Consider the following 15,029-nt stretch of genomic DNA (forward strand, 5'->3'; position numbering starts at 1 on the left):
ATGGTAACGAAGAACTCAAAAACAGAGAAAATTCTTGATGTATAGAAGTAAATGGGGACCGTCTAAGTAAAGGCAAGACTATATCAAAACATCCATTTATAAACTCTGACAAAACTGGTACAGTATAATCCAAGTGTCATTCTTCCAAGTCATATGCACATATATTTTAGCTTAAACCTTACAGTTTGAAACACCGTATATTAGTAGCGAGCTTGTGCATGCACGTGTGATTGAACGCAAATTGTGTGTAGGTTTACAAACCTTTGTTTAAATATAGTTTGCTGTTGTAGACTCTGTTTACTGTGGAGGCATGCAAGAAAAACATTTTGTTAAAAAATGTAACGTAACGGAGTGAGCAATTAATGTAGAAATGATCATTTTGTGGATGTATTTCTCTAAATAAAAATGGATGGTGCAACACAGCTAATAAGCCACGAAGTTCTCTCCAATTGCTTGTCCGTTTGTAAAACTAAGTTTTGCCCATTACATTAAATTTGTTTTTATATGCTGGTGCTGGGTGGGAGAAGTTTATGTACTGATGGTGTACTCAAGGCCTCTTGGATAAAAGTATTCACTAAATAGTCCACAAATTTATACACAGAAATTCAGCAAACTCAGCAAACTCCTGGATTTGCTAACATTAATGTTTTGCTCTACGTGCAGTGTCAACACCAAGATTTGGAGTATTTAGTAAAGTGTTCACCGTACTTTGGAGTGTGTGCACATTGCTGTGTGTAAGAGACTTTGAGCAGATCTGCAGTCTAAGGCCAGATTAAGACAGAGAGACCTCATTCAGAAGCAAACAATGGACCATTGCTCCAGTCATAATAAGCATTTGGCCTGTGACACAGCACACAGGCCAAGGTCCTCGACTGGATCAGAGCTGCCCTCTGCTCCGAGAACAACATCGCACTGATCTGCTCAATGAAGAGGGGTAGAAAAACTCCTCTGTGAGTTCAAACCTACAGTCATGTTGACAAAAGCCAGTTCAGAATATGTTTGACTAAACTGACAGGAACGAGGCGGGGAACAGAAATAATAGATGCAGTCACGAAAGTGATTTAAAACAGACATTTAATGGCCTCAACTGTCAACATGAGACACATTCGACTCGGTAGCTCAGCGCGGTGCTGTTATAATAACCATGAGTCTCACACACTAAAGAGTGTCATAACATTAATGTCTAACATGATATAATGTGCTGAGAAAGCTTGAACTTTACGACAATAAAAATTAAAAGGGCTCAGTGTGTTACAAAAGTACTAAACAGCATATCTCAACAATGTGGACGGAAACCTCCATTCTGTCCACAATCCAGTGCATGTGTGAGTGTTTGTGTTTGTTAAGCCTGAGTGGTGATGTGCTGCAGTCTCTTTTAGAGGCTCTGCGTGTCTCTGGATAATGGTCCCCGTGTGGCTGGGTCTCTGATCCCGTAGTGTTCTCTCGTAATAAACACACACAGATACATTCCTCTGCTCTCCAGTGGTGGATTAATCCGTAAAGCCCAGGCCATACCTCAGGACTTACCTCGGGACTTAACTAATCTGCTGAGTTATGTGTTTGTCACTTCCATGACCAAACAGCTGATTGCTTTAGTTTTCAAATCCGAGGCTCCTGTCAAACCCAAACTGTCTTTCTTTACCTTCCCTGTCAAGTCAGAATTGACTCTCAGACATTTTTGACTCTTTCCCATTGCTGGCCAGAGTGTGAGTGTCTCTGGGGAGTGTGTTTCCTGTATCCTGGGTCTCAGTGTCGCTGCGGGGGATACTCTCAGGCCGGGAGCCCACCCCTTTGCCTCCCATGGTCAAGCTTTTCTGGAAGCTCTCTGATGTGAAGTAGTAGACCACGGGGTCCAGACAGCAGTTGAGGCTGGCCAGGCACAGAGTGATGGGATAAAGAGTTCGGGCGAAGCGCTCCACAGCGCAGTTAGCCAAGGCCTGGGTACGCACCAGGGCGTACAGGAAGAGGATAGAGTTATAGGGGACGAAGCAGATGATGAAGATGCCCAGATGAACTAAAATCATCCTTAGGACACGTCTCTTGCTGTTACAGCCATGGCCAACAGTCATTGGACGCCGCAGGGTCCGCAGAACAAGTGAGGAACATACCAGGTTGGCCAGGAGGGGGAGAAGGAAGCCCACAACCTGTGAAAAAAAAGACAAAACTTTACGTACAAGTGGAAAATCACTACGTTTCCTTAAAAACATGGGGAGAAAACAACAAGCAACTGGACCTGGACCAAAATGAGCAAAAAATTAGTCAAAAGGTCATTTATCAATGCGTGACATTTCTTGCCAAGATTATTGCCCCCCCCCCATGTTTTCTAGAAAGAAATCAAGCCATTTTGCTCGGGCTTCAAAGGGTTAGAGAGCTTGTGACAGGTCCAGGTTTCAAAGGGTAAATAAAAAAAGTCTTTAAATGACATGCATGTTAATATGTGTCTACTATGTGACTACTGTAGCCTGTCTCTCCTCACTCACCTCGATAAAGATGGTGATTTTGGACAGGTAAGTCCTCCAGGTGCTTTTGGAGAAGCCCTCAAAGCATGTGGTGGCTCTGTTTTTGTTGTTAATGGTGGAGAAGAACGTCACTGATATTCCTCCACCTACAATGGTCACCCAAACAGCAGCACACACCAGCGCCGCGTTCCTGCGCGTGCGGATGGAGCGGGAGCGGAAAGGGTAGACTATAGCCAGGAAGCGGTCTACGCTGATGCAGGTGAGGAAGAGCATGCTGCCGTAGATGTTGGTGATGAAGGCTGTTCCTGATACCTTACACAGTCCATCTCCAAATGGCCAGTGGCGGTTAACATTGTAGAAGACCTTGAATGGCAGCGTAAAAACAAATACTAAATCTGATAACGCTAAGTTAGTCATAAACATCGTGGTCTCGTTGCGCATTTTCATCCGGAAGCAGAACACAAAGAGGGCAGCACAGTTGGTGATCAGGCCCAAGACAAAGACCACGCTGTAAACCACTGAGTACAAGTTGTACTTGAAGGAGTCGTCAATGCCGCAGTCCTCCATTCCGGTCTCATTGAGCACCAGGCTAGCCATGGTGACGGCTTAAAAGGGGAGGGGGGCTCCACAGAAAAAGGGTACACCAAAGCTGACAGGAAAGGGGGGAGTTGGGGCGGATATCTGGGCACGGGGGGTGTCAGCAGGGGATCCACCAGTCAAGTCTCCTCCAAGTCATGGTGGACATTCAGACACACAAATGGAGGCAGACAGTCAGGATGCGCGGCTGCAGGGCTGGTCAGTCATCCTGTGGAGAGAAGAGGAAAAGCACACGGTCACTTCCTCACTATAAATGTTACAGCCAAGCAAACAATCTACAGAAGATGTGGTCTACTGATACACCTTGAGCTATTACACCATGCTCAAATGCAGTTTGTTTAGTGTATGCATTTTTAACGGCTGAATTTTGAATATGCAGTTTTGAGAATGTTGCCACATTGGAGTCACACTTGATATTCTCTGGCAGGACATCTGGCCGACAAGCAAACCCCTTAAAATCAATGTTGACATGGATATACTTCTGTCACATTATTCTCATAACATTAACCAATCTCTCGTGCCCCCTTTCCAATGAAGCAAAGTAAAGGTGTTATAGTATTTCCCACAGAATTCAAGTTTATATGTGGCTGTAGGTGTGTGTGTGTGTGTGTGTGTGTGCTGTTTTTATCATTCTGTGTTCCCATAGAAGGACCCAAAGGCAGACACACAAAATGGATTTTAGCTTTAAAAAAAGGCTCTTTTATTATGGCAGCTGTGCAGGTGAAAGATAAACAAGATCATTGTTAATTAAAATTTATCATTCTGTGTTCCCACAGAATGATAAATGGGCATTCGGGTGCAATCAGCACTTAATTTTCACTTTCAGCTTGACATTCTGTTGCTCTGCCAACATACGCTCTGTGTGGTGAAATAAATAACCAAATGTTTTATATCATACAACAGCACTCTCAAAGAACAGCCCAGCTTCTAAAAAATATAAAATTCATGCGGATGCTTTAATCGCGGCAGGCCACACCAACAAATAAATGTGTGAAAAACCCTGGATACAATGCAAATTAATCAACTTTAAAACTTGTATTAAGTCAAATTTAAGTGTTGTCATAGCTGTAACATTCAGTGTGCTTGCATGTCTGTCAGTGTGTGAATGTCTTTATACAGTTCATGTGTTATCTTTCAGTATATATTAAGTCCCATCTGTCCACAGTGTCAAGACCACTTCTCGATGACTTTTATGTGTTTGGTGTGTGCTTGTTGTGTTTTGGTTTTGTCTCTCCATTGTTCTCCCCCTTCTTCACTCTACACACCTGCTGGCACTTATTAATCAACGCACCTGCCTACAATCAAGGCAGCCACCTATAAAAAAGCCGGCTTGACAGCCATTCTCTTCCAGACTGCTGCCGTACATGGTTTGTTGCGCAACACTCCCAGCTCTTTTCAAATTTTGCCCCTTTTTGCCCACTTGCCAGTTTGTTTTTTGTTAAGACCTCTTTTTGAGATCTCTGCCAGGATTCCCTGCCAACCACCCTGTCCACTACTCCTATCTGTTGAAGAAAACCTCAGGAGCACAGATCACTCCTCATCTCAGCCTGTCATCTTGTTAATCATTCACCTGCACAGTTGCTGTAATAAAATAACTTTTTTTAATCCTAAAATCCATTTTGTGTGTCTGCTTTTGGGTCCTTAGTCCCAAGCGTGACACAGGGGTTTAGCTCACATTGTAGTTTGGCATGCGGCTCTCAGGCTGTCGTCAGGACTGTGAGTGATAAATGACTGCCAGATACAGAGACATGCACTGCAGATTAGGAAGACGTATTACAGCAACATATAATCACGTGGTGATGTTAAAGAGCCTGATTTAAAATCTACTTCCAACTGCAGAAAGTGTCTGAGGCCGAGCTGGAGAAAGTACTAAGTCAGCATGTTGGTACTAAAGCAGAGCTGCTCCCACCATCACAGAGCAGTGTTGTCATGACACACAATGGTTATGTTGTCAAACATGAACAATTAAAACAGTTTGACATTGTGAAAGACAATGCATTTTCCAGTCATTTACTCGAAGCAAAGTGTGTGTGAGCGTGTGATGTCAGGACAGGAACTAGTCTGTTTAGAACTTGTTTTTGGCACACCAGCTATCTTATATCCATCACAGCGTTACATAAACACACTTGATATTCTACATCCACAATAAACTGAGTTTTTGTATTTTGGAAGTGATGACCAAAGATTTTCTGATCTTATGATAAAATCGTACAATATATGTTTTACAATGTCTAATTCTGCATGATTCAAATCATCACGTGTACTTTTCTTTGCTTGCGTAACTCCGGACCTTGATTCTGTTCACTCCACTGAGTTTGAGATGACTGATGTGTCTGGTATCGTGACATGAGACAGATGTTTCTTGGTTAAAACTAGAATTACTGCTTTGGCATTTGATGCCTCTGCAAACTGGTTAAGTTGCAGTTGCATTTTGCACACACACACACACACACACACACACACACACACACACACACACACACACACACACAAACACACACACACACACACCTGCCCCGACTGCACAGAAGATTGTGCTCAATCTGTTTTAAGACTACACCCATTAATTCAATATCTGACCAAATGTCTCCCATTCTGTTCCTGAGTTATGATGTTAAATAACAATAAACAAGAAGTATTTTTGCAGAACATTATGATGTCAAAGTGAAGTTGACCTTTGACCTTTCATATATAAAATATAAGCACTATATAATTAAGTCCTATTAGACCTTCATGTGAAATTTTCTCATAATTAGCATATGAATTCTTGAGTTACGGCCAAAAAAATTGTTTTGTGAGGTCACAGTGACCTTTACCTTTGACCTTTAACCACAGAATTCTACTCACTTCATTTATGAGTCCAAGTGGACATTGGTGCCAAATTTGAGCAAATTCCTGTAAAGCATTCATGAGATATCCATCAGTCCCATCCGTGAGAATGGGACGGACGGATGGAAACTCAAAAACATAATGCCTCAGGCTACAGCCAGCGCAGAAACATAATAAAAGACGACCAGTAAGCTCTGTGGGGGACTCGATTGGTCAATCAGCACCACGGGTAGGATGAATGCTGTTGTCAAGCTGTGCACTAGAACCAATGGAGGCTGTTCTAAATCAGCATGTCTTCTCAATACCACCCGACATCACCGTCTGTTTTACATTGCAAAACAAGTATGTTGTAATGGCTACGCATCGGAGTGGACAAAAAATTGTATTATATTCAGGCAGATGCGTGAGTCTCTTGTGATTAGGACTGTGTTGTTGTATAGCCCAAGGCAGCAAAAAAGCCCATATGTGTAGAATTAGTCCAACTGTTGCTGCACATGTAACTTACTCTCAGCCGAAACAGAAACAGAGGTAATTTTTTTCTCTGATTTCACCTCTCTCAATCTAAAAAGGAAATTTAACACATTTATTTCAATTGATTCAACAACTGAAATGATTTCTGTGGCTTTGGACAATGCTTTACAAAACAAAACAAAAAAACCCTCATCAGGTCATGTCATCAGGATTTTTACATCTTATAATTAGCGACTATACATTTTCTTAACAAATACTGCGTTAAAAACAGAAGATGTAGAGTGTGAAAGACATGGCTTTCACCAGGTATAGAAAAAGTCTGATGAAAAACTTTTTGGGAGCTTGACTTATATTATGAACTGAAAACTCTGGACATCTCATTGAGTTTGACCCCCTTTTTATGTTTCTTTGAAAATCTCTCACACAAGTCCTCCAACTTCATGGGAGTGCAATTCTAAATCGTTACAGCTCTGGATTTGACAGGCTAAACTGGCTTTATCTTGCGTTATGCAACAGAGTTAAAGCGGCAGTGAGGTGGTTGGCCTTTTGGCACTGAGTGTAAAAATCCTGAGTGTCTCTGGAAAGATTCACTCTATCAGTCTTTTCACCACACACTCACACACACACACACACACACACACACAAACACACACACACGCACACAAAGGCAATGCTGTGAGTGTAAGCAGTCCATCAGGCCTGTCCTGTGCCAGCTGCAGTGTGACATCTTTACTACGTTTTCACACGCCTCCCAGAAAGCCTCCACTGGCCCTCACAATGCCCTCACTGTACCCTTCTGCACCAAACACACACTTACATATGCACGAATCTTCACACGTGCACACACAAGCAGGCAAACACTCACATGTGCCAGTCCACACACACGCGCGCACACACACACACACACACACACACACACACACACACACACACACACACACACACACACACACTGTAGGGTTCTATGTACCGTGGCTCAGTCCCAGGACCTCTGACAGTGTCGGCTTCATATTCAGCTGATGTTGTTTCTGTAGGGAGCCAAGTCTATAGAACACTGGCTCTTATACAGTTTATGTGCAAGGAAACAAGAACCAAAGCGACCTCAGAGCTGTAGCAAAGATACACTCAAGCATGTTGTGGATTTCTAGGAGTCCTGCCGAGGGATTTTGGACATGATTTTGTGTATGGATTTCATGTACAGGTCGTGGACAGCTGCAAAGTTGAAGGGGTTCCCCCCGCATGGCAGTGACTGAAACAGGCCTCTGGGACCTGCTGATCTGAACGGATCGAGTTCAGGCTCAGCTCACATCCAGCTGTTCCTTTCTCTCACATGCTCAGAGGAGGAGGGCAGGGAGCGCTGAAGGTGGACAACAATCAGGCGTACAGTGTTTGGTCCTTACTGCCTACAGAGCTAATGGAGTTAGTATAGAGAGTATGTTTTTAATCAGAAAAGTCCTGTTACAATTATGTCTCAAGTTACATCACAAGCACTATCAACATGAGGTCCTCCAAATACTACTTAATACGATTTATAATGTGGTTTTTCTACTGGAGCTGACATAGTTGGTCGATTAACAGAATCGTAAAAAAATGTATATATATTTGTATAGACTGGAGAACATGGGTGCTGGCTGGAATGGGATACAGCTTGAGGCCATTTGAAGTGGTTATCTTGAATTAGCATAAGCTCCTACTGAGAGGAGGACTGCAGCTAACTCTCATTTCCATTGTCGATTATTTTCCCGATGATTGATTAGTTGTTTGGTCTATAAAATGAAAGAAAATGGTGAAAAATGTCCATTACTGTTTGCTAAAGCCCAAAATGCATCCTCAAACGTCTTGTTTTTTCCACAACCTCACGATATTCAGTTTACTTGTAGATTTAATGTATATCACACAGCTTAAGTAATGTGTTTAGGTGCACAGAACAACACCTTACAGTTAGAGCTGCAACAATGAAATGATTAGTTGCCAACTATTAAAATAATCGCCGACTAAACTGATACTCAAAAAATTGGTTTGAGTAATTTTTTAATAGAATAGAATAGAACAAGAAAAATTTTAACATTCTCTGATTTCAGCTTATTGGATGTGAGTATATATTTTTTAAAGGAACCAGAGAATATCCACATTTAATGAGTTGAAAACATACAAATGTGACTGTTTTTTTTTTTCTTAAAAAAATACTCAAACTGAACATCAGTGGGTTGTGGACAAAACAGACAAACTCTTGTTTTTTCCACAACCCAAAGATATTGACTTTGCTGTCATAGAGAAGTAAAGAAGGCAGAAAATATTTCCATTTTAAAAAGCTGCAATCAGAGAATTTTGTATTTTCTTTTCTTTAAAAATCACTCAAACCGATTAATCAATTATCAAATTAGTTAAGGAGTCATTTGATAATTGACAACTAATCTATTAATCATTATAATCCTTATCTTGTCACAGTTGAATACCCCTTATAATGTTACATTCCTTGCAAAAAAAAAAAGGTTCAGTTCTTGGAAGGTCACATAATTTGGATAGCAAACTGTATTAGCCTGCATTAAAGCTGTCTGTGTTAACCACAACAGCTGACAGCTTTGTCATACACAGTAAACTGAAGCTCTCTGCAGCCTGTAGCTGAGTTTTGTGAGCTCTAAACATCTGAGTTAAGTGTGGCTAAAGTGTACATTAGTTCTCCTATTTGGAAAGCAGCTACTCAACGTTTTCCTTAATTAAGGACATAACATGTTTTTGTCAACTCTGAACAAGAAGTTATTGTGTGAAGACAAAGCAGACTGGACTTACTGGCAGCTGAATGCATGGTGACAGCTCAGCTCCTGCTCACTGATGTTTGTCAGTCTGGCAGCGGAGCAGCTGTCAGAACAAAACCCCCATACTTTTCTCTCAAATGTCTCCGTGCTGTTTCGGACTCTCCCGGGTCAAACCGGACCAGACTCACTCGCAGAAGTCATGGAGACGGTGTTAAACTGGTCGGCGACGGCAAACTCTGCGAGTTCTCCCATTAATCCCGACGACTCGCTCCGTCCGTCCGCCAGAAGTGGGACCGCATCACGTCCACCGCGCCTGCTCACCCGAGGGGGTTTGTGCGCGGGGCGTGTATGCGCGTGCGTGAGCGTGGAGAGTTGCTTGCACGGCCACAGGAAACGAGACAATAGCACCTCGGCTGGGCAGTGGGGAGGGGGACGAGGGGAGAGTGAATAGGGGATTGTGGAGAAGGAGGGAAGGACAGAGGGGGGACACGGACTGGTGTCATCAGCTGGACAGCTCTCAGTTTATTAAGACCACCAGAGATACACTTTTATACTATATTATTTACATATTTTCAGTGGTGCACTGTAACTGAGTACATTTAATGGCTGATTTCTACATTTGTGAAATAGAACTGTTGTTTTTTTATGTCCTTTACACTTTTGTCTTTTCTCCTAACATTGTATTTGTATATTTGTACATTCTTATGCACTTTGTAACTTTGTTTAGATAAGTGCTATAAAAATTAAGTGATTATTATTTTATTAATATTTATTCAAGTACTGTACTAAAGTACATATGTTAGGTACTTGTACTTTACTTGAGTCTTTTATTTTCATGCCACTTTATACTTTTACTCAACTACATTTCAGAGGGAAATGTTGTACTTTGTACCTTTCTACATTTATCTGAAAGCCTAAGTTGGTAGTTACTTTGCAATTTAAGATTTTTGCTTAAAAAGCATAAGAAGAAAGATAAGAAAAGTTGATAAAATATGTTTTCTTATAATTTAAATATGTTTTCTTATAATTTAATTATAATTTCTTATAATAACTATCCATCAACTAATACAAGTACAGCAGAAATATATAGTTCATTAATTAATTAGACAATTGAAACGCTATTAACTTTTTAAAATTTTTTCCTAATATTATTTTTTTAAGCTTTTCAGCTCTTTTTTTGGACTTGCACTCTGGACCTTAAGAGTGCAAGTGGGGGAGAGAGAAGGAATGACATGGAGCACAGGGCTGAGGTCAGAATCCAACCAATGGCAGCTGGCAAGGCAAGGCAGCATTATTTGTATAGCACATTTCATACACAGGTCAATTCAAAGTACTTTACAGAGAAATGAAATATAAAAACATAATAAAAAATACAGATTCACAATAAAAGAGAAAGAGATAAGAAATACAAGGTAAAATCAATTCTTAAATGATAAAAAAATGAGAGGTGCAAAGATAAAAGCTGCTGCGAGGACATAGCCTTTGTAAACAATATTTTATAAACATTTTAGTTTTCATTTTCTAATTTATTTTGAATAATTCTTATTTATCTATTTATTTTTTGGATTCTTTTTGGATTGTTTACTTTTTTGTACTGTAAGGACATGTTCTTGATTACACAGACCTACAGTGCTGTCCTTATACCAACAAGGGACATGTATAATTTAAAAAAAAAAAGCTAGATGTATAATTGAAGTTCACAATGAAGGTGACATCCTTAGAGTCATACAGCAGCCAAAGATGCCTGTAACTGTGATGGGTGATGCCTTACAATAACAGCATGATGCTATTTTGGCGGATCAAAGTCCTGCCACACCATTGTTAAAACACAATCTTCGTGTCTGAGGCAACCAAAAGAGTTATTTTTAGCCAGGTGACAGGGCGGTGTTGGACAGGTTCCCATTGTGTTCAGGCTGGCATGGGGCTGTGTGTGTGTGTGTGTGTGTGTGTGTGGGTGGGTGTGTGAGCGACACGCACACAGAGAAAGAGAGGCACTTGACAGAGGGGAAGTGGTCTTTGGGGGTAGCGTCTGGCTGGCTGACCACTCCACAATAGCAGCAGGGAGGACAGGACATCCTGCTTTCTGCATAAGCTGCCAGACCCACACATGCACACACAAACACACACATTTAACATGCACACACGCAATCCATTACACACCACCAGATGTCTTTAACCTCTGTATTGTTAGTGTTGAAGCGCATGTGTTTAAAGAGGTATGAGTCACACAATGTGATGAAAATATGTTTCCTTAATGATGTTTCATAACATGATTCCAGTACTTTGCTTCATTTAGTCGGCCATTACTTCATAATGAACGTCGCAAAGGCTGGTATTGTTTTCACCGTCCGAGTGTGTTTGTGTGTGTGTGTGTGTGTGTGTGTATGTGTGTGTGTGTGTGTGTGTGTGTGATCATGACAAAATGTGGTCTTGCAATGACACAAATTGTAGTGGGAACGACCAGGAAGCCATTTCGAGCACTTTGTTTGAAATAAAGTTTTATTACTTTAATTGAAGCTTGAAATGTTTTTTTTTTAAAACGAAAGCATGGGTAAAAAGTCTCCCTTTTGAAAATGGTTTAAATAAAGTTGAGATTTGCTGTCCAGTTGCGTCTTTTCAGTACCATAGATCAGCAAATTTACACAGTTCAATAACTGTTAATTGTAATACCACATGACCAATCGGTATATTGCTGCAAGCCTAGTTGCAGTTGTCCAAGATGGACTCACTTGTCGAGAGTTATTGCTACTGGAGTGATCCAATTTTAAGATGGCATCTAGTTTTCATATCTTTTTAAAGAGTTTCCTTTTAATCTGGATGTCATTTTTGCAGTAGTACAAGACTCTATTCAACTATCATCACATATCCCGAAAAAAGACAATCTAGTTCTAGACATCTAGTTGTAGTCACATGATTGGATTTTTTTTTGTAAAAACTTTGCACAAACTGTCAGAACAACAGACTACTGGATTAGACGTCTGCAGTCATGCTACTATGCTACTTGCTCACTGAGATGCTTTAAGCGTAATGCTAATATTAGAATGCTAGGATACTTATAATGACAATGCTAATATGTATTTTGCATGCATAATATTTGCCACAATCACTGCCTTAATTTAGCCTATAAGCAAGCTATCATTCATAGCACTGAGCACAGGACAGCTGAGGCTGATGGGATTTGGTGTTTGACAAACTGAAAATTTCTCTTGATAATGGAGCTAGATGAGAAGTTAGGGGATTACCACAGTTATCAAACATGTATCTACCTAATGTATTGGCAATTTATTCAATAGATATCCATAAATTAGTCTTGACTGACTGACCCACTGAGCTACATTAGCATCATTAGCCCTTTGCCACTAGCATGACTGCTACTGGATCAAAGCATTCTCGTGTCCTTTTGTACAATATCCTACAAAAAGGACACTTAATATTTAAGTGATGGTTTGCAGTATTTTTGTATATTGTATTTTCTTCACATTATTATAAAATTATCATGACAACCATATTTTGGGTCAGTTCTTCAAATTAAGATTTGGCAAAACACCTTAGCCCCCCATGTGTTTCACAAGTTTTCATACATGTCCTTTAAATGGCATTACATGTTACTGTTACATTTTTTGATGGATAGAGTGGTGTCACCTGCCAGTTACTCATGCATAACTGCCACATGACCAAGTCTGACATGGTGATTGTACAACAAAAGCACAACACTGGTAGCCTGTAATGAACTGACAGTCAACGCAGCCAACTGGGGCAGAAAAACAAACCCAGCGAAGGCAAGGCTGTGTTGAAATTTCATGATTGGATGAACCAGAAGACATGTAAGGTTTGATTGGGTTGCAGAAACATCCCCCAGTTCCTACACACACACACACACTCCCCCCTCCTTATTCTCTGTGTTTGGTAACGGTAACTAAGCTGTGCTGCCCAGGCCAAGGCTTTGTGAGTCACACCAACCAGAACAAAGACCCCATTACTGCACCTCTCTCCACCCTCTCCCTCCCTCCCTCCAGTCTCCTCTCTTCTTCGACCCCTCTGTCCTGCTCTCCTTTAATGCGATGATGAGTGTATTTCCTCTGCTCTCCTCCCCTTGCCTCCGTCCATCCTCTCATTCATTGGCTCCATTGGGGTTTCGGGGGCAGCCCTGTCGAGCCATACATACCTCTGCCCTGACAACAGAGCCGGACAAAAGCGGTGAGGCAGTATAACACAGGAATCCTGAGTTTTATGGGCTTTATGGACTGATCTTAACATGAGTGCAGTGTGGTGTCCTCAGTGTCACATGTACACATCTACAGCTGACCTTGTGAGCCAGCGTTCATCTCTGACCTGATTAGAGTCCAGCTCCTCCACAGTTAAAGGGGAGCCCAGATCAATGCTGCCAGCTGAGACTGAGGCTGCAGAAGCAGACCACAGACACTCTGCAGCTACAGCCGGAGATCGAGCAGCGGCTGTTTACCCCACAGCACTGATAGGTGCAGCATGAGCAGCCATGAGTGAGCACTCATTTTCTGGACTAAGCGACAAGGCAGACAGGATGACCAGACTGACCCTGCCTGCCTGTGCAGACAGAGCCGGCTGTTTGTCTCTGTGATATAATGGGCTGATGTACCTTTCCTCAGTACAGCAAAAAGTCAGCTGTCAGAGATATGATCAGTTCATTTCCAAACATGGTCTCCTTGGCAAGGCAAGTTTATTTCTGCTGTACTGCTCAATAATAACTGCTTTACATGAGACAAAAAGGCAACATAAAAAGAAACCTTTAAATGGGATTTCAAGTGTAGAATAAAATTAAATATTAAAAAAAGAAACGAGCAGATTGAAAAATTAAATAAAAATCACAGAGGCAGGCAAGACATACTTAGTTATATAGCACATTCCATACTAGAGTAAAACTTTGTCAAAGTCTGTGTTAACGTGTGTGCCATTCAATACCTTCACAAGTCCTTTGCCATCTCAATGCTGTGGTGTGGTCAAATCCAGAATGGAAAACATCAAAACAGCTGTTTAGGACCGCAAGGGTGTTCAGTTTTTGAAAATCAGCAGTTTCAATCACTTTGATTAAAAATTGGAGGTTTAACATGGGCTCATAATTGTTCATTTAGTGATGTATCTAGATTGCTCTTTTTTTAAAGGGTGACAACACAACACTTTCACCTGAAGAGCAAAATATTAAAAAAAAATAAAAAAGAAACAAGCCAAAAGTCTGACTTTTAATAAAGCTAAATTCAGTGACTGAAAAGCATTCTCTACCAATTTAAAGTTTTATGTTACATGGCTGGCTAAGAAATAAACTAGATTTGATTATCAAATAGAGTGCATCCCTCTTTTTCCACTACATAACCGGACCTAAATCTAGAAAGCTTGAGGAGGAAAATGGCGTGGCTTGATGAGGACTTTGTCTCAATTCCCCCAATATTTAGTATCATTTCCAGGTAACTTTGATTAGATGTATTAGATTACGGGCAAATAAAATAAAGTGCTACCGATTTAACTTTCAACATGAGGATCTAAATGCTGTTTCAAAGCTTCCCTAAACTCCTGTTGCTACATATTAAATAATGTTTTAGTTATTCATTCATTCTGATTAACTAAAAATAGCCAGAACATTATGTATATAGTAATAATATATATCTGTATGACTTCATCGTCCTCAATGAAATTAATTAGATCAACATTGTTGTACAAACAAAAATGTTTTACTACATTGAACTAAAATTAGTGTATTGCAGTCAAGGATGGATATGGGTGTATACCTGATAAATAGACAAACATGCAAAAATATTTAATCGTATCACTCATATTGGCAATGCATAGATAATGAAATGGCGAGGTGGTAAAAATAATGGCAAATAATTAGAGTCAGTTGTCTTGCTTTAATTTAAAGGTCCCATATTAGGCTTATTTTCAGATT

At 40.7% G+C, this 15,029-nt stretch overlaps 1 protein-coding gene across 1 annotated transcript; it reads right to left on the reverse strand.

Annotated features, from left to right (window-relative positions):
* Positions 1-1,057: 1,057 nt before the first annotated feature.
* Positions 1,058-9,471, reverse strand: lpar4 (lysophosphatidic acid receptor 4). The gene is made up of 3 exons (XM_088081334.1): positions 9,147-9,471; positions 2,481-3,264; positions 1,058-2,144 (listed from the first exon to the last, which is right to left on the reverse strand). Exons 2-3 carry the CDS (start codon positions 3,054-3,056, stop codon positions 1,656-1,658), a joined length of 1,065 nt encoding a protein of 354 aa, XP_087937460.1. The 5' UTR covers positions 3,057-3,264; positions 9,147-9,471; the 3' UTR covers positions 1,058-1,655.
* Between the last annotated feature and the right edge of the window lie 5,558 nt (positions 9,472-15,029).

Source organism: Plectropomus leopardus, chromosome 8 (genome assembly GCF_026936395.1).
Source record: "Plectropomus leopardus strain MGB_pleo_1.0 chromosome 8, ASM2693639v1, whole genome shotgun sequence".
NCBI lineage: Eukaryota > Metazoa > Chordata > Actinopteri > Perciformes > Serranidae > Plectropomus > Plectropomus leopardus.